This window comes from Lagopus muta, chromosome 5 (assembly GCF_023343835.1).
Source record: "Lagopus muta isolate bLagMut1 chromosome 5, bLagMut1 primary, whole genome shotgun sequence".
Lineage (NCBI taxonomy): Eukaryota > Metazoa > Chordata > Aves > Galliformes > Phasianidae > Lagopus > Lagopus muta.
In genome coordinates this window covers 62,210,204-62,233,729 of record NC_064437.1, presented here as the reverse complement: position 1 = coordinate 62,233,729, position 23,526 = coordinate 62,210,204, and the positions used below count along the sequence as shown (strand labels likewise).

Sequence of the window (23,526 nt, the reverse complement as noted above, 5' to 3'; positions counted from 1 at the left end):
TGGAAGTCAAGTTTCCACATTCCATGCCTGCATTACAGTTTAGAATCCTTCTATTTCTAAATGGCTAATAAATACGTGAAAATTGTTCTGTTTCTTTTCTCAGACCCAAATAATTATTACCACAGAAGAAATGAGATGACAACTACCGATAATCTCGACTTTAAGCATCATAACTACAAAGAGATGAGGCAGGTAAGCAGGGTCTGTGACCTTCTGGAGGAGGAGGTGGATGTGTGTAGTTCTTCCAGAGCTCATACAGAGTAGGATTTCTTCCTACTGAAATGTTTTTAAATGTGCCTGCAATCTATTCAATTTTTATCTCTTTTATTCCATTATTAAAAGTTGCAATCTATTAAAATCTCAGTACCTAAATTTGTAAGTCATCTTAAGCAAGAGTCACTGCACTACAAGGGAATATTTACACCTAACATGCCATCATTTTGCTTCCATGTGTATTTAGCTGGTAAACATTACACAAGTTTCTCCTTACAAATTTGACCCTGATTTGGCCATTAGAATTCTTCTATCTTGCAGTGGTTTGGCATAATTACAGTGAACTATAGAGCATCAGGTTCTGTAGAGTACTGAAAATCTCACGAGAAACTGTTGAAATTGTTTTGTTGTCTTAACAAGCAAAAAGAAATCCAGTTAGTTTTAGTTCTAAAACTCCTAGTCTTGTTAATTTTGTTCCTATTGCTTCAAACAGTCAATCTTGGTTTAGTGTTTGTTGTTTTTTAATCTTGTTTTGAATCAGTGCAGACATAGGTGTGGATTGCACCAAGGAGATGTTTCTATGTTTCTGCCTCCTTTCTTTTAGGATGTAAAGATAATATATTTGGACTTGAAGTGTGTGAATCATTTGCTGAATTTTCAGTATATTTGTACTGCATGAATCACTGTTCATTTTTATTGAGCAGTTGTGTACTGAGTCACAGGGCTTATTTCAGCAGAGATTTCATGGCCTATATCTCTTAGCACAAAGATTAGACAAGTAGAAACTCAATTGGCACTATTACTGCCAAGATCAATGAAGTAAAGGGTACTTTAGATTCTGATTGCAGAGAGACAGGTTGATCAATTTAGAAAAGTCTTTGGTAAAATAAATAAAAAATAAAAAATGAGTTTTAAAATTGGATGCTTTTCCAGTTTTAATACAAGCAGAATATTTGCAGCTGTGGTTGAGACTGCTCAGTTGTGACCTGTCTGTGTGTTCTCCCATGATTTGTGTTCCTGAACGTCAAAACAGTTTGTGTGTTCAGAACTGACTGCATTCTAATTGGGTTCTGCTGCTGGTAGGCAGAAGATTGCGAGCTGGGACGTGTTAAGTTTTATATCCCCCAAACTGCTCTTTGGTGACAGCCAAAGAACTTGATGTTTCCTTTCCTGAGTATAAAATAGAACAATAACTGTCAATTTCTACAGTTAACATCTTTTTTTCTTTTTTTTTTTGTAATACAGAGTGTTGTTATCACTTTTGTTAGCACTGCCAATCATCTCATAAAAGCACTGATCTTTGGAGTTATTTATCATAAACACTGAAGGAGGAGGAGGGTGTTTCCCTGGGCCGTGTTTTGGAAGCATTACATTACATTGCAATATGTCAAGCATTTGTAGGAGGGAGGGATTTTTCAGTGTCTGATTATTTTAATAGAACTCTCTATTTAGGATGTTGAAATTTATAGCATGAAATGTTTCTTTGGGAAAAGTGCTTGACTCTTCCTTCATTCGATAGGGACACTCACTGTAAGTCACACTCAGAAGCAGGGATCATCTTATAGTCCAGAAATGCATGATGCATTTATACTGTAAAGCAAGCTTTGAAAATGGCTGACAGATATTTCTGGAAATAATTTGAGATGGACACTTGAGTACACGTGTTGCTTGTGTAACCTAGGTGAATCATACAAAAGGATGGAAAACCATCCCTTCTCATAAGATGGAACATCTGATTAAATGGAATGTAGGAGAAAATCCTGCCAAAGTGTCTGACATTTCTTTCCATGTTAGAGCTAGCTATTCTAACATAGCTATCTTCAAGCTTCAGAAGGAGGTGAAGCTGAATATGGCCCAAAGCTTCAACCTTGTCTTTGTTACAAACTGAAATGTCTAACCAGAATCATACTTTGCTTAGAAAATAGGAGTATTAATTTTTAAGTCTGTTTAACTGTGCATAATTCTTTCCTCTGGGACAAGTCAGATTGCAGTCAACCTTCAGGTCTTGTGTTTGTCTTCACGGCCAGCTTTGTTCATGGAAGTGGTGGAATGATAATGTGGAACGTTCTGAATTTGAGCTGCATGCGTTACCTTTTTATCTAAGAGTGAGCCAATGAAATCTAGAAAACTAGTGTAATTCCCAGCCAACATCCTGTGCTGCATACAAGGCCAGATTGACGGCCTCCATCTCTCCACTCAAGAAGGAGGCAAGTTCTGTTTTGACATGAAGCAGAACAGAGGACACAGAGATATCCATACCTGGTCTGTTGTAGGACTCAGATACCCAAACGATTTTCTTAAAGGATAATGGATAGCCCTAACCTGAACGGCATTAAGGGAAGAGCCTTTTTGCCTCCTCCAGGTTTAGGCAGCACTCAGACCTACATTTAACACACCTTTCCTGCCAAACTGAAGAACTGGACCTTCAGACACCAGCTCTGAAGGGCTTCTTCAAAGCCTGCATGCAGTTTTTCCGGGGCGCTAACAAGATAAATAATTGGTACTGACAAACAAACAGGAACTGTCAAATAAGAACTGCTGGTGAGCACAACTCTGGAAATGTTTTACAGCCCTGCTGGTTGTTAATAAAGCCCTGACAGACTATTATCATCAATTGTCTCTGACAGTTTGTACAAGCACAAAGAAAACACTGTGACATTCCAGGTGACCTATTGTGCCGTTTGGAGGAAATGGGCATGAGAAAGCAAATATGAAATATGTTGGTTTCCAGCGTTGTATTTATATATAAACACTTATCCACGTACCTTACCCACACTGCCATCAGAGGGACCTCAGTGGAGAGTGCCGTGTAGGACCTGATTTAGGAAAGGTTCTTCGTTTAACTTGGAAATCCTCACAGGCCTGAAATAAAACAGATGGTTGGGAGTTTGCTGAGGCCAATACAAATATTTCCATTGTTTGTAAAATGCTTTGAAATTCGTTCTAGGCATTTTTCTCACCAGGAATGAACTTTAACATGCTTTCCTAAATTGATGCTCTGGATATTTGGTGCCAGGTACATTGGGAAAGGTTCTGCACTGCAGAAGGATTTTGTGAACACTCTGCAAGGACAGGCTCATCTCCCTATTTCAGAGTTGAGTAGCTGCTCTAGTAAGAAAGATTTCCATAGCTCATTTTCCATTGGTATTTTTGGTTCACTGTGAGCAATTTCAGACACAGTGGCTCTTGACCATGGAGATGTAAAGCATTCTGTCTTAAAAACTTGGCAGTGATTCGTTAAATCTTGTGTAGAAAATGTAAAACAGTGTCTCCTGCATCCTATATATGCTTCTATTGAAAAAATAAATCATGGTATACCCTTATGTACATGCCCAGAAGGTTGGAAAAATTCCATGGGAATATTTGGGTCCTCATAATACCAGCACGTTGATGATGATGGCAGTGGTGGAAAAAAGTACATACAAAACCTGGTAACACACTGATGAAGCATATGTGAATGCATTTTTAGAGGAGCGTTGAGTTGAAATTTGCAAAAGAAATTGTTTCTCATATGCATAAAGCCAATGTATGAGATGGAAAAGCCTTTGAGAAATAAAAACACGAAACATCTCTTCTGTCTTTTAGTACGATTATAAATAGAAGTCTTTTATGAGAGGAATTTTAATGATGTTCTTCTCAATGTGAATTGTTTCCACTTTGATTTACTAAATGGTGACATGGGAATTGGACACAACTAATTAATGTTTTTTTAAAAATCATCAGCTTTGTTATCATGCAGTATTGTCTCTATATTAATGCTGTGCGAGCAAAGAGGTTTTGTTATGCTGCAGTACTTCTTCAATAATGCATGCACCCTTGTTTATGCAAAGATTGTCTAATTAATAAACCCTAGGGCTCCAATTTACAGTAAAGTCCTTATTTATTTCTTTAATCCCTTCCACTGAAAAAAAGATCAAGGCAGATAAATTTTGTCATTTAAAGCTATTTACAAGAATTTCTTAGTAAGAACACATGTTTTTAGTCTTGTTTGTGAGTCTTAATGTTCACCTGAAATGTCGCAGTGAAAATAGGTTTTGTTTCTTTCTTTGAGGGATGATTTAGACTGCAGATGTCCTTATCTGGATGACATCTGCAAAACACCACTGGTTTAAACAGAACTACAGCCCATAGCATGACCTTCCTTATGCACTTTATTAAGCAGTAAGGCTAATTGATTACATTTAGATGTCACGCAGTATCTGGAGGAATGATTAACTGAGTAGATTTTGACAATGGATGCTTTCAGACGGATGTTGGCATTGCCATTTTTTTCTTGCTGAAGCCTGGTAAAGCAATTCACAGGAATTTGTTATACCATTTATTTGCTGAAAGAGTATATCCCGTTATGTTCATGGGAGTAATTCAGATAACAACCCGTCTTGCTGTTTTGGCCACATCAATACTGCCTACAACAATGATTTTACTCATATGAGATTTTATATTGCAATACAGAGTGTGTAGGAAGAGGTGTTGAGAAGCCTAATTACCCTCCATCCGTCGTGTAATGTTCTGAGAACATATGCTCTATTATCTCCTGATAGTGTAGGACTTATGTAGGCAATTGTTTGTTTGTTTGTTCTTTATTATTCCTTTTGAACCTACCCATCACGCAGTTAATTCTGTGATAATACCACAAATACATCTCATGTAAGCAAGATCTAGAACTTCACCTACACTGTGCTGTTTCAGCTGAACAAAACTGGTGTTGTGTGACAGTAGAGCTCTGGTTCATAAGTTAAGCATAAAGCATTTACAACTAAGAAATAAGATAGAAAATGAAGAGTGTCTGAAACAACGAATCTGGAATAAAATCATGATACTGTTGGTGCTGTTAGTTTAACTCTGTGTCATTTTTTCTTTGGCAGTTGATGAAAACTGTGAATAAAATGTGCCCAAACATCACAAGAATTTACAACATTGGAAAAAGCCACCAAGGACTAAAACTGTACGCTGTTGAGATTTCCGACAACCCAGGAGAACATGAAGTTGGTTAGGATTTAATCTAACTAATTATGTTGGAAGGTGTTGGGCTTTGGTTTTTTGCTTTGGTTTTGGTTTTTGTTTTTTTTTCCTCCTCATTCTATCTGCAGTAATTATCCCTGATGGAATTATATTCATGGCTGCAATGATTTCGAATGTATGTGGGAGGAACTTCAATGCTGAGTTTCTAAAATGAGAAGAGTAGGATGAGCACAAACAGAAGGCATTTTGAATGTAGGATCAAATTCTTCAATGATAATGAGTTTTATTCTTTGCAGTAATAAAGTAAAAGTGAATCTTAGCACTGGGAAATGGATTTCAGTGCTGAAATTTATGTAGCTTTGGATGAAAATTTGCTTTTTTATATGGGAGTGTATGCATTGCAAACAAAGACAGGTCAAATCTCCCAGTGTTCTTTCAGCGGTGAGCGTTGGGGGTTCAATTTCCTGCGGTAATATCATCCCACAGGACAGATAGTCATTCAGTCTGTGATCCCTCTGTGGGTATGAATAAAGATCTCCCTGTGTTGCTGTCAGGCATTGGTGTGGATGCACTCTGCCATACCTGTGAACACCCTGCTAAGTGCTCACCCCATAGCAAGGGAGGTGTTACCCAGGTGCTAACACCACAATAATTCATCTCATGTCCTTGCCCCCCTCCCCATCAATGCCTGAGATCGTGTGTCATGAGCTTGGCAGGTGGGAGGGTGGGCCCATGTGAGGTTGTCCCTTTTGGATCTGTTCTAGTTGGGGTTTGCAAGTCTTATTCCTTCAATGGACTTGGCCGTGTTGATCCTCATTGGGTTGAGGTGGGCTGACTAAAAAGGCAGAGCCTCGTGTGTACCACCAAGGTGATGCCGTGACTCGGATTCGAACCGAGGTTGCTGCGGCCACAACGCAGAGTACTAACCACTATACGATCACGGCGTGCTACCAGGGCTCTGATGCATATGCCCGTTATTTTAGAGTAACTACAGAAAGTAATTATTGGTTTCTTATGTGTTTTCATTTATTATTTTTTCAGTTAAGGTATTTCTCCAACCCACACTAAGTGAAAAGCTGCTGCTTGACATCTGTAGACCCCTCATTTGCTGCTCTGACTGCATTTCTGTCCTATGTGATTGCCAGGTGAACCGGAATTTCGGTACATTGCAGGAGCTCATGGGAATGAAGTGCTTGGACGTGAGCTGATCCTTTTGTTAATGCAGTTCATGTGTCAGGAATACCTCGCTGGGAACCCGCGCATTGTGCATCTCATCGAGGATACCAGGATCCACCTTCTTCCCTCAGTTAACCCAGATGGATATGACAAGGCATACAAGGCGGTAATGTTGAGGAATTATTTAGATCTGTTAGATTAATGTTGTCTTTTTTTTTTTTTTCTTTTTTTTTTTTTATATGATATTTTGCAAGCAACTAAAAGAATAAAAATCGAAAATGAAAACAGAAGCATCAAAGCAAACATAAGCCATTGAAGCATCTTACCTGGCGCAAAATTTGTATCGGTCTTTATGTGGTACTGGCTAATATAAGGATGCATGTGGAAAGGAGGGGCCCTAAGACTTCCACAACACACAGTACTGAGGAGTAAATCAGTGAGAGCACCATCATGGAAAATGGAGAATTTGTGAAGCCTGTTTTGCCATGGGAAACCAAGCTTAAGCACGTGAAAATCTGTGTTCTTTTGTAGCTGAAATTTAATATAGCACCTAGCACCTTTAAAGAGCACACAATGTGTTGGGCATCATGATATTTCAGTCTGGAATAAGACAGACAATGGGAAGGGAAAATTCATGGGCTCTGTTCAGGTGCACTGGAAAATCTTCCTGGGCAGTCAGTAGCAGCAGACTAGAATACAAAAGCTGTGCTCACAGCCATAGAAGGGATATATGCCATCTCCACTGTAACCTAGGGAAAAATAGTCTTCTGCAGAAACCTTGAAAACAAACCAGAACATTTTGTCTAACCCCAGGTGTTTTGTCTTTGGCTTTACCTCAATCAACTAAAAAAATAAAAAAAATAAAAATCCATGTTTTCATTTCTGTGATAGAACTAATTCATCCTTCCATTTCTGTGCATGGATCATCCCCAGTTACTTTGCTGGGGATTACAGATTATCATTTTCTGAATAATCATTTCTTTTTCTTTTTCTTTTTTTGTTTTTTTTTTCCCTTCAATCTAAGGGCTCAGAATTAGGGGGCTGGTCTTTAGGTCGATGGACTCAGGATGGCATTGACATCAACAATAATTTCCCAGATTTAAACTCTTTGCTCTGGGAGTCTGAAGATCAGAAGAAGAGCAAAAGGAAAGTTCCAAATCATCACATCCCCATTCCTGACTGGTACCTATCTGAAAATGCCACCGTAAGTAGCACTGGCTCCGGAGAGATGGGAAGATGAAGTTGGGGGCAGGTTGAGAGACTGAGCTTTGTATTTTTCATGGAAAATGCAGCTTGCAGCTGCATACCTGCTCTAAGACAACTGTCTGGGCTTCCCTGATAGTCAGTGGAAATAAAAGTGCACCACAAAGATACAGTTGGGTCCCATGTTTTAGCAGCTGCCCTTGGAAAGGGAGCAGCTTCCTGGAGTGCCATGTTTTCCTATTTTCCAGGCTCTTGGGTGAGCTTGGAGGACTTGATACCTAAATTTGAGTCCCAGGCAGGTAAAGAAAAAGAAACACAGCAGAAGCCCACAGCTGGGCTCACCTCTGAATAAGGCTGCTCCCCAGCTTTGCAGCATGGATGAGCTCTTTTACAAGATATGCACCATGCAGATTTCTCCTGTGTTTTTTTTTTTCTTGATGTTGCTTGAAATAACGTCACAGTTGCTTATGCTTGCCATGTTAAAACTTAATTTATTTTTTGCATGGCATTTGAAATAACTCTTTATAGTGGCCAAGCTTCCCCTGTTTGCAGGGAAGGCACTTAACTGCAGCAGTTCTGTGGGCTTTAGAAATATTCCCCTGCTTAAAATCCCTTATTTCTCAAACTCATTCTAGTTGATGCCGCTGGGCACAGCGTTATGATCTGACAATTTGGTGGTTCTAGATCACTCCTGCAGGATAAAACAAAAATGTTAAGGTTTGTGTTAGCTTTTATGGGTTGTCAGTGGCCTCCAAAATGTGTCTAGCAGGCACTGTCATAAAAATATTTTCTTCTTGGCTGCATCTCTTGTGCTGACTACTCACTCTGTGTGTAGCATCTTCCAGTTTGCCTCCAGAAGATTTCCAGATCTCACAGGCCACAACAAAGCTGTTTCCTTCTTTCCTAGGTGGCGGTGGAGACGCGAGCAATCATTGCATGGATGGAAAAAATTCCTTTTGTGCTGGGGGGCAATCTGCAGGGAGGAGAGCTGGTGGTGGCTTACCCCTACGACATGGTGAGGTCCCTGTGGAAAACACAGGACTACACACCCACACCAGATGACCACGTCTTTCGCTGGCTCGCCTACTCCTACGCCTCCACGCACCGGCTGATGACAGACGCGAGGAGGAGAGCGTGTCACACAGAGGACTTCCAGAAGGAGGACGGCACAGTTAATGGCGCCTCGTGGCACACAGTGGCTGGAAGTAGGTGCCAGAGGAAATTAGCAGAGTCACAGAATGGCTTGGGTTGGAAGGGACATCGAAGGTCACCTCGTTGCAACCTCCTGCCGTGGGCTGGGTGCCCCCCCACTAGCACAGGCTGCCCAAGGTCCATCCGTGGACATGAGCACCTCCAGAGATGGGCACCCATTCTTCTCTGGGCAGCAGTGCCAGGTCCTTGCCATCCTCTGAGTACAGAATTTCCTCCTAAATTCCCAGTTATTGTGCCATTACGCTGTTAACCATGATAATGACATCTCTGCCCAGTATGCACTGTGGAGGTAAAGGTGGTAAAGTGTGCTCTGAGAGCAATATTTCCTTGTCTGGAAATCCATTCATTGCGTGTCATCAGGTAGTAGCAGATTGACAGGGGCTGCTTTGTCACTAATACCCAATGGCCGTTCTGTTTACTACCAGGGTTTCCAGAAGTGCAATGTGTTAATGTATAGATTCTCTACATTCAAGATGGTTTGCTGGCAGAGCAACAACCCAGACCAAATCTCCTATATATCAGGGGAACCTCAGCTGTGTTGAACAGACCTGCTTGCCTGCTGCCATCTTCTTTTTAAGAGACCTGGATGTGCTCACGCTTAAAATATGAATAGGCTCCGCAGGCATTTTTGCTGCCAGAATAAATTACAGAGCACATCACTCACAGTGTGCCCCAGCCTGTGTCACTGTCACTGAGCACAAAGGGGAAGCTGTGTCCTGTAGTGCAGTCAGAGCATCACTTTCTAGGGAAGCCCAATTAAAGACACATTATTATCAGCAATAGCTGCAGTTATCTACGGGCGCACACTTGAGCAGACTGATGAGGCGCTCTGCAAAATCATCACAGCTCTACTCAAAACCAGGTGCATCAGTTAGACAGCACTTTCTACAGAATTAAGAAGGAAGCAGCGTGCCTGAATGATAACAGGAGCCACTGCAGCCCTAATGGCAAACAGATGCAGGAAAGCATCTGTGCAGACCACGTTTTTATTGGAACTGGCTCTTGTTTGTAACTTGCAGGTAGTTTCACTGCATAAACGTTTCTCAGCTTTGGACTTTTTTTTACATTGGCCCATATATGATTAACATTGGCCAGCCTTTGAAAGCCAGAGCCAAGAATTAACTTTTCAAATATTTTTTCAGGAGGTTAAAAAGTGGTGGGTGAGTTTCAGGGAGGGGGAAGAGGAAGATTGAACTGCTCAGGTTGGAAGGCCAGTGTCTAATGATAGGTTTGTATGCATTTCTCCAAATTCTTTTAAAAATATAGAACTTGCTAACTTGACTGCTTAATTATATAATTTATGAGCTTAATTTTCCTAAGTGAAACACAGAAACACAATTATGAATCAACAGAGAAAAGATGGCACTGGCCTGACAGATATTGGTATTAAGTTACATTAAGTAACAGTGTGCAATGTGAATAATGTCTTGATTTCTTAGAAATGATTATATATTGGATTTTGTTCATCTGATCTATTTTATTGCTTTATGATGTTTCTCATTATATTACATATCCTGCTTTATTCCATAATAATAATAAGACTTCCAATATTGTCTTTGAGAGAAATGCTTGAAATATTGCTTTTGCCTTTGTTCTTTACATCCCAGAGCCTAGGCTGAACCTTGGATGATGTGGTCTCCATTCAACCTGTGAAATGGTTTTAGACCTCATCTCTTCATCGAGAAATGGAATGAATTTTGTGGTGTAGATATGTGTACACACATAAAGACATGCACATATGCACACAGACGTACTCTACAGCTGACAGTAACCAATAGCACCCTGTGTTTTCCAAGTATGATTTCAGAATTGAAAGCAAATTTCTCTCATACTTTTTCCATTCCATTCCCTCTGTATTCCCACGCTGACACAAGTATAGATACATTGGTCACTCAACTTTCTGTTTATTTACCCTTTAGTTCAATGTATAACAGTTTCTGCATGCATTCTGGACTGCAATGAATGCAAGTTCTTTAGGCAGATTTACATATAACATTTATGCACTGGGTGTGCTGCTCAAAGGCAAAGAACAGATGAATTTTATTTTATTTCTAGTGTTTTCAAGGCTGGAATTGCCTGTTAATGCACAGAGAGTTGCTCTTGGCAACGTTAAGCCATTTTCTAAAATACACATACTAAAACTGAGCAATTGCTATGTATTGCAAAACATTTCACAATAGATTAATCAGGATGTGATAGAATATGTGAGGGAAAAATAATTGTGGCTGTTTCTCAGATGGAAGGGAAGCGCATTTGTGCAGTGCAGCATATGCCACTGTCTGATATTAAGGCTTTCCCCACCAAGAAATGTGAAGAGCATAACATCTGCCTTACATAACCCTCCAACTCTGCACCCAGGAGGCTCTGAGGTCTCATTAAATATTTGACTACTGCTCTGTGGTAATTGGACAGGACTACAGTTTTTTTTAGTTTGTAACTCTTTTCCATTAGAAGTGAGTGCATTTCTTTATCTTTGCCAATCTTTGCCATTGTGAAGTATAACTCTTAGTGATCGTGAACAAACATTTGCTTACATATTCTTTCATTGTAAAAGCAAGTGGATAGTAATGAAGGAATCTCCTATCACTCCTTTCTCTAATGCTCATAGACCGTGCCATGTTATCTGTGTGGTTGTGAAGAGCGAATAAATGGAATTTTCCAGAGGAAAATAGCTGCAGGAGTTGGAAGAGAAAGCTGAAAAATGGAAATAGTTGAGATCTGAATCTAAATAGAGTCTTCCGTAGCAGTCGAGACCTTTGTAAAGGTCACAGCACTTTCTGTAATGCAGACAAGCTGCAGCTCCTCACAGGCTGATGTTCCTGGGTTTTGGTCAGGACAGATTTCTAATGGAAGTCCATATCAAAGAGAGATGATGCAGATTGTATTCCTTTGCAAAGCCATAAGAGGAAACACAGAATGGATACTTTCACTCATTACAAGCTTATACATATATATATATATATATATATATATATATATATATATATATATACACACACTAGATACATGTTTAAAATCTCATTGTTTCCATTTTATTACGTTCTATTGTATTTTACTCCATTATATTTTTTTACTCCCCTTTGACAGGCATAAATGACTTCAGCTATCTGCACACCAACTGCTTTGAGCTGTCCATCTATGTGGGCTGTGACAAGTATCCCCACGAGAGCGAGTTGCCTGAGGAGTGGGAAAACAACCGGGAGTCCCTCATCGTTTTCATGGAGCAGGTATTCAAGAGCATCATAACTCCTGACCCACTTGTTGGCTTCCTTCTCTGCTTCTTTCTCTGCATGTCAAATCTGTCTCTCATATTCAGTGTTGCTGGGATCCTGCCAGTATTTGTAAGCTGAATTCACATTGTATGAACCCCAGAATAGGTACGCTTAGCTCACATGTGGAATTCATGATTTGCTCCATCTTTCTAATGGCAACGCCGCTCCTTGCTAAGTAATGTTTATTTTTTTGCTTGTTCTCTCAACAGGTCCATCGGGGCATCAAGGGCATAGTGAAAGACATACATGGAAGGGGGATCCCAAATGCCATTATTTCAGTAGAAGGTGTTAACCATGACATTCGCACAGGTAATGAATGATGATAGTATTGAGCAAATAACCTTCCATCTGCCCCTTATCAATTGCTTGAGTCAAGCTATGTTAAAATAATTTTTATTCCTCCTTTTCTCATGAAAAGCTAATGCAAATTTCAACCCGGAGTAACTGCAGCACTGACAAACAAGGCTGTCGTAGCAGTTTGCCATACAGTGTTCCTCTGGCTGTTAAGTGATGGGAATGTGTTGAAGACGTGAGCCTGAGCTGTGTCCAGAGGAGGAACAGCTGCTGCAGGAAAGGGGTTTCACACACTGCAGTCTTCTGCAAAGCATCACAGCTTTGGGAAAGAGATTTTGATGGAGCTCGGCCAAAGCAGTGTTTCATATGGGTGAATGTCAGCCTGAGAATTAACTTTCAGTATGTATAGCTAAAAGTAAAAAATGCACAAATGTCTGTTAGCCTTGTTTGATCTACACCCAGATGTAGCTATCTGTGCTCAGAGTAAACTCCAGGCCTATTTAATGGCCTGGCAAGTAGACATGGCACTAAATAAAGCATTGCCTTAAATAGACACTAGTGACTACAGGATTAATAGTAATACCTGAAAACTGTTGTTGGCAGGTCAGGGGCTGGATGGTGTCCACCAGCTGTTGTGTTTGTGGAGGTCCTGTGTGATTGCTCCCAGTGGCTGGGGCACTTCTGAGCTCTGACGCTAGGAGAGGGATGTGGAGAGGAGATGGGTAAGCAAGAGGTGATGGCAAGGGCTGGCTGCTGAGGTGCAAGATGGCATACTTTGGTGTGTTGGCTGAATCCAGGCTGTGGCGTACCATGAAGATAAGAGAGTTCCACCTCCTCATTCTTTTGTTGGGGACGGTAATAAATCTTGGAATATCTAACTTAGTTTATAAATAATTTTATTTCGGTGTTACTGTGTCCCTGTTGTAAAACAGAACGTTGAATAACAGATTCTTAATTAGGCAGTAATGACTCTTCCTTAAATATTTCACAATTGGACAAGTGGGAGATGATAGCAGGAACGAAAGTAATCACTTGGTCTTCTCTGGTTTGGAGGAGGGTCACAAACTGTAAGTTGCATTCTTCTGCTAATAGAATTAATGTGTTTCTCTGGTTGAGACCAAGCAAGTGCAACAGGCTCCAGCTCTCTGTATGCTGGATTCTCACATGAAAGAAAAATCAACTGTTTAAAGACAAGCATATGGAAGTGAGTCCTGGTGGCATGGGGAGAAGTGCACAAGGTCCCAGAGCCCAGCTTTTACCACTTGAAAGCTCACGGCTGCTTGCATTAGGCTTACTGCTGAGCTTTTGTGGCTTAAGGCCATCTCAGTGCAAGCAAAAGTAATTGCTTTATTATTTTTACTTATATTTTTAATGAGAAATGAAGTTGATACTGTGTTTGGGAATCACTTTTTAGATTGGAGCTACAGGACTTTGTTTTCTGTTAGGCAGATAACATCGTATATGTTGTTGGAGACAAAAAGCTAACGTGCCACATACAACATTAGAGAAAGAAGGTAGACTGTTGGCATTCTCCTTCCTTCTATACCTTTTAAAATGAAAAAAAAAATATATCCATTTGAACCTCTGAATTGTCTTGATATAAACATAGTCCATATGGGAGGAGAGTTATGGCCATCACCTTCATTCATGTGACTTTTTGTTTCAAGCAACCTAGGCTGTAAGGTGCCTGCTGTTCCTTTGGTGCATCTACGTGGTAGAATACCTTGTAGAGCAGGCAGAATTGCCTGCAAAGGCCTTCTAACATCATTGATTTTTTTTTTTTTTTTGAGAAAATCTCTTGCCAAACATGCACAGGAAGCACTTTTTTATTTTCTCTTGGAAGTACAATATGTCTTATGGGAAAAGGAGACTGGCGGCACTGAGCTGGTAATATTAATAGGCTATTTGGAATTATTGATTTTGAGAGTAAGAGCTTTATGGAAGATTATGCCATTTTCTCTTGATGCAGATGCAATTATTGATTAACTGTGATTATATTTGATTTACAATCATTCTATGATTCTATAGGGTGTTATGGTTAGACGTGGACTATTTTCTATGAGATAACCTTTGGAGAGGAGTTCATCAATTGGGTGAAGGAATGCACTGGCTGCCCTTATTCCCTGATGCTCCAAATGCAGTCAGTTTTCTGGGTTGTCTTAGTACCGTAGAATCATTCTTGTTGAAAAAGACCACGAAGATCAAGTCCAACTGATCATCACCGTGTCCACTAACAACGTCTCTAAACCACATCCTATCACTCCCACTAGCAGGATCAGTGGAATTTCCACCACAGAGGAAAAGTAGTTTGCTAAATGCATCTGGTTTACCATGGCCACTGTGTTTCAAATCAGACTTAGGTGGCAGCTTTCTGAGTATCATAGAATCATAGAATGGCCTGGGTTAAAAAGGACCACAATGATCATCTAGTTTCAACCCCCTGCTATGTGCAGGGTTGCCAAGCACCTGACCAGGCTGCCCAGTCCTTTGGAAAGGATTGCATTTTGTTTACTACCAGCTGCACGCAGTAAACAATTAATATATGACTAAACCTGGAATATTTAGTGAAGGGTAAATAGTTTTCTGCATTTTTGCACACTTTGGAAATCTCAAAGCAAGTCTCAACCAAGATACATACAGATCTCTTCCAGTGAAGCATTTTGTACTGGAGCCTGTACCAGAGCTCAAAGACTTGTGTATTTCTGTGTGATTTTTTTGCAATTAAGCGTAATTAATTTAATTTCACACAATGTTCAGAGAAAAAAATTATGAATAATTTGGTAAACTTAATGTGCTTTCAGCATACATTATGTAACCAAATTCAAAGATTTTGAAATAGCATCTAGTTAGTATTTAATATCATTAGTCTCAGCTAGGCATATTTCTATTTTTTCCTCCTTGCTGGCTGCCTTTCAGTGGAGAAGTTAGATTTCAGTTATTATATGCATTGGGCGTACAGCACTATCACTTGCTTTTCTGGGGACATTTTTGCAGGTAACAGAGTATTAGGATAATTTATATAGGGTATTTAATAAAATTTGTTGCATTTATCTTAATGACTTCATTTTAAAACAGGGGCCATCATAGTATCAGAGAATAACTGAATCATTCAGGTTGGAAAAGATCACTAAGCGTATCTAGTTCAACCATAGACCCATCAACACCACGATCCTATCAAGGAGTGAAATACATCGTGCTCACAGCTTGATATTTGGTGTTGAAATGATTTCCCAGTGGTGTGTCAATGGGTAGATGTTTTCCTGGTGTGTGGCTATGATAAAACTGCTTATCAAATGTGTTAGAGAAATGTGGGTCAGCCTTGGGGTGGGGATGCAGCATCCCCAGGGATGTGATGGTGGACACATCAGTGGTAACCCAATCCCCTTCCTGATTCCCTTTTCCCTTGAGGGGCATAACACAGCATGGCTGCAAGCTGAGCCCATGGGGAGCCACACTGGGAGCACAGGAACTGCCAGAGTTGAGGGGCTTCTACAGATCAAAGTAGGCTCTTAGGGAGAAATTCAAGCAACATGGACAGCTTTCAGTTTTGCCTTTCGGTTAGGATGCCAACAGACCCAACAGCAAGGGTGAATAACTAAACAAGGAGCTCCTCAGGGAGCCCATTCTGAGAGTGAGGTCGCTCTGTTCCTGAGGTCTAAGAAATAGGAAATCTGGACCTTGGCTGTCACCTCACAGCAGGTCACAGAGGCTGAAAGAAAAACCTGAGCAAGGTGCTGATACAAGAACTAACACAGGTGTGCTTGTACACAGTTTCACGTTTGCAGTCAGAGGCTGCAATACCACAGTATATAGTTCATATTTCTGTTTTGCTAAGGCTTGCTATTTGCAGTTTTTTACCATGCCCTAAATAAAATCATATTTTTTTAAACCAAGGCCAGCAAGTCTGATCTTTTCCCAAATATCATATTTTTACCCAAATGATCTTTAGCTTTTGCAACACTGCATTGCAAGCAACCCAAGGCAAGTGGTAGTAAGGCTGTCAGCTGTCATTAGAGCTAAAAACAAGAACAACCAAAAAACCCTCTCTGTATAAGAGATGCTGTGCTTCTATTTATATATAGAATTGCATGCTTGATTGAAATATCTATTGTCTTTTTTTTTCCCCCCCATTGTTTTGAAAATGTTGGTGCCATGCTCTGTAGGGCTGGCAGTAGAAGGAGAGGCACATGTGCCATGGGGCAGCCTCATAACCATCCTCCTACCACGAGGCTGTCAACTTACCCATGTGCTGGCGAGTCTGCATTCACATCAGTAACACTTCACTCAATTTCCCCTGGGGAATAGTGTCTCTACCATGTGCTATTTTAACCCCTTTTTGCTTTTCCTCCTCATGCATTCACATGAAAGCATTCTTTATGTTCATTTTAAGGTGGTCCTTTCTGGAAATGCATTTGATTCTTCTGGCTTGGTTTTGCTGGTGACATTTCCTTCAGCCCTGCGTGTATTTTACTATCTAGTGGAACATCTGAGGGGAAGTGGGATTACTTTGTATTTAAGTTTACAGAAGGCTGAATAATAAAATTCGAATGGATTTTTCCTTTCTATTGTCTTGCACATGGAAGGTTTGTTTGCATTTTCATGTACAAGCCCAGCTAGTTACATCTGCACACAGCCAGGTCCAACGCCACATGCCCATGTTGTATATTTGAATCAGGAACATTCCTTCTTAAGGCATGAACACGTATTCAGAATAAGAAACATGTTTTCCCACTATTTTTTGAGCAGTGGTTCACCACATAGGGTGGCACAGAATGGTTAGAATTGGAAAGGACCTTTAAAAGCCATCTGGTCCAACTTCCCTGCAATGATCAGAGATATCTATAGCCAAATCAGGTTGCTTAGAGCCCCATCCAGTGATGATCTCTTCCAGCTGTGAGGTTTCCTATTGGAGCTCCAGATGAGAGATTTTTAGGGAACACACAGCAAGGAGTGCATCCCACTCCCTTTGCCTCTTGGGCTGGGGAGCTTGCATAGCTAGATTACCCTAAAATTCCTCTGTATTAAAGGACTGCTGGGTTTCTGTGATGGCCTCAAGTGCACCATGAGTTTGGTTGTTAGCTGCAAGGTCTGGATGGTTGAGAAGGATGGATGCAGAATTGCCAGTCCAGTGTCTCATCTTTACTCGTGTCATTTGAAAAGCAGCCTCCAGCTCATGTTGGATACCAGCCTGTGCTGCATGCCAGCCTGTGCTGCATGCCAGCCCACACTGGGTACCAGTATGCACTGCAGAAGAAAAAAACCCTGTCTAAAAGCATCCCTTTTCCACACAGGAGCTGATGGAGACTACTGGCGCCTTCTCAACCCAGGGGAATACATGGTCAGTGTGAAAGCAGAAGGCTACACCACTGCCACCAAGAACTGCGAGGTGGGCTATGACATGGGAGCTACCCGCTGCGACTTCACCATCTCCAAAACCAACCTGGCAAGGATCAAGGAAATCATGAGGAAATTTGGGAAGCAGCCCATCAGCCTGTCCCTGCGGCGGCTCCGGCAGCGGGCTCGGCAATGGAGGCAGCGCAGATAGAGCCCAGTTCTGCCAACATCAGCCCAGCTGTAGCACTAGTGAGAGTTGCATAGCCCAACCCTTCCTACGCATTTCCCTATCTGAGGCTTTTCTGCTAGTGGAGCTGGATGTGGGTTTGTCAGTGTGGCAAAAAACTGGAAGCAAAGATTGGTTCAAGCTGAAGTGAAATAAGCCCTGGTGTTTGTGGGGGGAGGGAGGTGGGAAGAATGGAAAGATGTTTTGAGTTAAAATGAAATGTTTGGGGTGGTTTTTCTGTTGTGTTTTTTTTTTTGTTTTTGTTCTTGTTTTTTTGCCTGTGGATTATTTAATCCTATGTAAATCTGTTTTCTTTAAAAATAGCAAAGGAAGAAAAAAAAGATACTTGTAAATGAGAAATACTTTTGACTGAAAAAAAAAAAAGATGTTTCTAAAGTATAAAATTGATATATTTTTGCAATTCAAAAAAGTTATGACGATCTTTAAATTTTCTTCTCATATGGGAGAAAAGCTGAGAGGGCACTGCTTTTGCTGAACATCATTAAAACGTGTCCAAATTTTGGTCTCCATTTCCTTGTAAATCCACATTTTGACAAGCATGGTAATCTCTGGGGGAAAAAATATCCTGAAGTGAATAAACCATCTCAGCTTTTCTGTTTTGGTATTCAAGAATGCCTGATGACTCCAGAACTTAGTGCCCAGCGTTTTGTTTTCAAGGTTGTGTTTTTACTCTGAACTACACGTAACAAAAAGGGCGCTGGGTAAGGACTGCTGCAGCCACAGCACCTCCTCTCTGACACAGGAAAAAGACTTGAAATGAAGCTTTCCTTGTGGACGCAGGCTTGGGCATGGGCAAAATCCACTGACAGCATCTTTCTTCTTGATTCTGGCCTGCCTATAAGCACCTTTGTGCTCACACACACCTCACGTCGCTCTCTTCCACAACCTGGCAGGGACTCACCTTCCTCCACATGGTCTGTTTGTTTTGCCACTACAGCTGCTGCTTTCCTGGCCTCGCCGCTCTGAGAGCTGGACTTGTGCTTTATTATTGGCTTTTAAGTAACAAAGTTGTACGGCAGAATGGGTTCGAGGTTTGGGAAAGATGCAGATTGAATCTGGGAAAGAATGAACTAAATAAACACTGGTCAAGCCATCAGCTGGTAGAAATCAACTTTGCTCTGTGAGATTCAAAGTCGTGACCTTGGTTGTACCAAAAGAAGGGCCAGCTGTACCTTTTTAGCCAGCCAGAAGTCTGTGGATAAATAAACATCTCTAGCATGCATGGTAGTGAGGCTGCAGTGTACGCTTCCACATAGAGTTTTATTTAGAGCCTTTTAATTGCCGTTACAGTGCTTGCCTATACTGATGTGATTCTTGGAAAAGATGTTCACCCAACCCTTATTCCAGACCAAGGAGGAATAAACTGTGAGTAGAAAACTTACTGTAAGAATATTATGTGCCATCTGTACTACATCTATTTTTATTTTCTCAGCAAAGAATCTTGAAAACACAAAAGGCAAAATATGGCAGAGCGAATAATATAATCAATAACCCTTCCATAATAAATAGTCCTGTTCTTAAATTTCTTAGATAATTCTAGCCTATCCTTGTTCTGCAAATACCATTAAATAACAGCAATCTGTGTGACAAAGAGAGAACAAAGAAAACAGCAGAGTGCAGACATAATTCTCCTCAGCTGAAATTATGGAACTCCAGCTCCATTGTCAGCACTGTTTAAACTAAATCAGAGACTCAGACAAATAATCTAATCACTACATTACCATTTTGAATTGTATTTTACATTGCCAGTCTATTTACCACCTTTGCAGCATTCTGTAGTCCCTTCATTTGTTTTGAACAGCAATTGTAACGGCACAGTTGTCAGCAGCTCAGATGTCATTCTTTTCTTGGGCAGTGATGAGAAATATGTTGAGGAATATTGGAGTAGTGACAGCATATCAGTACTCCATCTAATTTGGTTCATTCATTGGCATGCATAGGTTTTGCCAACACCGCAATGCCAGGTTTTCTGTGTTATGATCTGATGAAGGTCTTCAGGTTGGTTCTCTATGGAGTCCTATGATGTCCCAGCCATCTTGCTGGGGGTGGAGGTCTGAACAGTCATACAGGGAGCAGAGCAGCCGCATTTGAATCACTGATAGCTGGACTGAAGGTGGAAACCAGTAGATGGGCAGTCGTAGAACTGGCAGGCCAGTTCTTTCTACTTTTAAGTAATGTACTTTACAAACCCAAAGGTCCTCATGCTCTGTTCTCAGGTGTGAGGTTATCTCAACCACCAGGTATTTTTATTCAAGGAGCGGATCTGATGAGAAATTCTTTGATATCTGTAAGCTAAAAGTGAATGGCTCCTGATTGCTAAGACCTCAGTACCGCCAGCTGCTGAAGATGGTGGCCTTGGTGTTCTGTGCTGGAGGCAGCCATGCTCACACATACCCAGTGCAGCAGCACTATGACTAAGGCAGATGACCTCACCCTATTAGGCCCAGGCTTTACTCAGTAAATGGCCTAAAAGCCATCGAGTGCACTCATCAGTGCAAGTTTTTGTGGGTTTTTTTTTAAATTTTCAGCACTTTTAGACCAAATATTCCAGTTCAAAAGGAGTAGCTTTAGATGTGTGAACATCTCATGCTGAGACAGGGCGCTTATGCCTGCCCTAAATACAATAATACCAGAATGAAACGTGCCCTAGTTATTGCTGTAGTTACGCACTTGAGAACTAAATGTTCACTTAAAGAAAAATATGTGGCACTGCTATTTAATCTCTATGTAGATCCAGCAACAAACCAATAAAGGAAGTATTTTACAGTTGTCTATCTTCTCCAGGTCTTTAGAACAGCTAATTTTTTTCTAAATTCTTTGGTTTTTATCTCCTTTACTTTTGTACAAAAAAAACCTGCGATGCTGCAGAAACAACAGGAAATAAAACTGGAGGATAGATACGCTCCTTTTATAATTACAGATCCGTTTTAACAGACACTTGTTATGAGGACTTTGCCAAGCTTCGATCATTCCTTTGATCATCTCCCCCTTATCAAGGGGAAGAAAATATCTCTTCAAGTAATAAGAAATTCAACATCACCCACGCAGTAAAGGTTGAACAAATAAAAGATTAAAACAGGACGTATTCTGTTCTCCTTGATAATACCAGCCATCAGTCATCTGCTCCCATACAGAGCCCCTGCAGTCACAAAATGCAGCATCAGCCCACTGCTTTGAGCAACTGTGTTGTGCCATCCAGTTACTTATTTGTTAATCTCTATAACAATCATTATTTCTATCACTCTATGTCTGTTTTTCTCATCCATCTTAGTTACTACAAGTAAGCAAACCTCTGGAAGACAAAGCTCATTATCTGTAGATCAGTTTGGGAATGCTGAAGCCAATAATACTGTATCTGCTAAAACTGTATCTACTTACCCATGTTGGGATGGCTGTACTGAATCGTGGTAATCTGTAACTCAAATTTAATCAGAAAACTGTTAGGATTGTCCAATTGTGCCTTTGAGTGTGAGGTTGAACTCTGTGTGGACAAAACACGCTGATGAAAATGAACGCAAACAAAGTTATAGATGATGCTGGGGAAGAAATGCAATTTTTCCTGGGTTGTTTTATGCCTGCTGTATGTTTTCCATTTCTCTCACTTTCTTTCCCCTCCTTGATCCATGTATAGTTGTTTTCCCTCTGACTTCAGCTCGTTATTTTTCGCTCTACCTTCAGCTCATATTTTCAGTGAATCTGGGACATTTTACCAAAGTATGGATTTTAGCTGTCAGTAACAGAGTTACATAGCCGGATTTATTTTCCTCTCATCATCCTGCAGTGGGTGCTTGACCTTTCTGAGAAACAACTGAACAAAGGGCGGTTAACTTGGAGTGGAGCACAAGTGGTTCCACACCAACACCTTTCCTTAATTTAACCTTTAAGGTTGGCATATAAACGCCTGAGTTTGGAGGGAGAAGTGTCTCTCTATTGTTTACTTTTGTAATGGTCTCCACATGAATTCACCCACCAGCCAGGTGTGAAGAAGTATACAAGCTAGTGCCAATAGCATAGGTTGGGGCAGCAGCATCTCTTGTGGCTGTACATTTTTGGGCTGGACAGGCACACCTCCAGCTGTTCAACAGCAGTGCAGAGAAGCCCTATTTCTTAATAAAAAAGATATGATTCACATCTTTCTCCTTTCTCACTCTTGCATACGTGGAAAGGGGGAAGTGATTTTTATGGTTGATTCCACCAGTAATCGTAAGGGTCACTTTTCCATATGCTTATCATTCAGTCCTCTTCAGTAATAGGTGTACCAGTCTTTAATGCAAGTAATGATTGTTTTTAAGCTTCAGGTGATTAACTTGTAGATGGTGAAGATCTTTATTCCAGCGTTTCCTCAGTTTTCCAAGTTTAAATCACAAGTGTATGCATAGACTAACATGCTTATTCATCGTTAATTTCTTTCTAAAGGTCATTTAGCTTGAGATGACATTTTTGTCTTTCACTGTGACACTTTAATAAGATTTTTGAGCTGCAGAATTTATGGTCAGTGAAGCCATCATGGTGAATGTGTCTGGAACAGCAAGTCACTAAATAACCATTCCCTGCCATCCCTATCTCTGTACAGTTTGTGTTGCCAGTTTACATCTAGTTGGGACTTGCAAACTGAACAAGTTCATATTCAGATTTCTAGGACAACTTGTTCATGAGTTTTTGTGGTAGCTCCTCTGTCCTCTTAACCCATGAAATTATGGATTTTTTTCCTCCTCTGTGTGGATTTGGATTACTGCTTCACATTACATTTTTGAATGGTGCACTCCCACTGACTCCATTCTCCTTGCTCATGAGGCAGCAAAAGGACAGGTTTATGCTTGTTGTGAATTTCAGAGGGGCTGTGCTCCTCAGATGACTTTTGACATATCATTTTAACTCACTGTTAGCTGAAAAGAACATATTTATCAATAAATACACCAAGAACAGAACTTTAGAATGCTAATGAAATGGTCATAAATATGCTTGATATATCTGTGTTTCCGTGCTATTGCCTTTTTGGCCTCACAAGCTCCATTAATTACGTGACACAGAGGGCCAGGCTCAGAGAGGTTACATCCATCCTTGCCTTTCCTCTGCCTGATGGTTTGCACAAGCTGGATCAAACAGCATCCCACACAGCTTTACACTCAGGCCACTTTGCTTGGCTCTCTACTAAATGATCCTCAGAGACCTTCCAAGCACTCACCTACCCACACCAGCCAGGCTCACACACAGTGCTCTCAAAGTATGGCAGAATACAGCAAAGGAGCATCACACCTTTTTTTCCCATTGCCTACATCTTTAGCTTAATTCTATTCCAGGACAAGACAATGAATATTTAGTGAGATTAAGGTCATATATATACATACATTTAACGAAAAAGCCAGAGAGTTGATAAACAGTGGGTATTAAAAAAAGGTGATGAAGTGATAGCTCAAGGTCAGAAAAAAAGGTATATGGAGGAGATCATATCCCAACCTGATGTTATACAGTTTGCTGCTTCAAGCATGGCAGCATGGTATGTGCCCAGGTAGTGGGAGCCCAATGTATGCTCCCTTGTGATAACATCTCAGTCCAAAAATGACACATATAGAAGAGGCTCTTCCTGAGAATGAGATTAAAGACAAAACCAAA

The 23,526-nt window shown here is 40.7% G+C and overlaps 1 protein-coding gene and 1 non-coding gene across 2 annotated transcripts in view; one reads left to right on the top strand and one right to left on the bottom strand.

The window, feature by feature from the left end:
* Positions 1 to 23,284, top strand: part of CPXM2 (carboxypeptidase X, M14 family member 2) — a 69,530-nt gene extending 46,246 nt beyond the window's left edge. Inside the window, exons 6-13 of the mRNA XM_048946598.1 lie at positions 104 to 192; positions 5,079 to 5,202; positions 6,321 to 6,517; positions 7,376 to 7,555; positions 8,462 to 8,759; positions 11,854 to 11,993; positions 12,248 to 12,347; positions 17,624 to 23,284. Of these exons, the coding sequence (XP_048802555.1) occupies positions 104 to 192; positions 5,079 to 5,202; positions 6,321 to 6,517; positions 7,376 to 7,555; positions 8,462 to 8,759; positions 11,854 to 11,993; positions 12,248 to 12,347; positions 17,624 to 17,877 (1,382 nt within the window). The 3' untranslated portion in view covers positions 17,878 to 23,284. The remainder of the gene's footprint in view (positions 1 to 103; positions 193 to 5,078; positions 5,203 to 6,320; positions 6,518 to 7,375; positions 7,556 to 8,461; positions 8,760 to 11,853; positions 11,994 to 12,247; positions 12,348 to 17,623) is intronic.
* TRNAH-GUG (transfer RNA histidin (anticodon GUG)) lies at positions 6,048 to 6,119 on the bottom strand. Its single transcript has one exon. It is a non-coding gene; the product is annotated as a tRNA-His (tRNA).
* Positions 23,285 to 23,526: the final 242 nt, after the last annotated feature.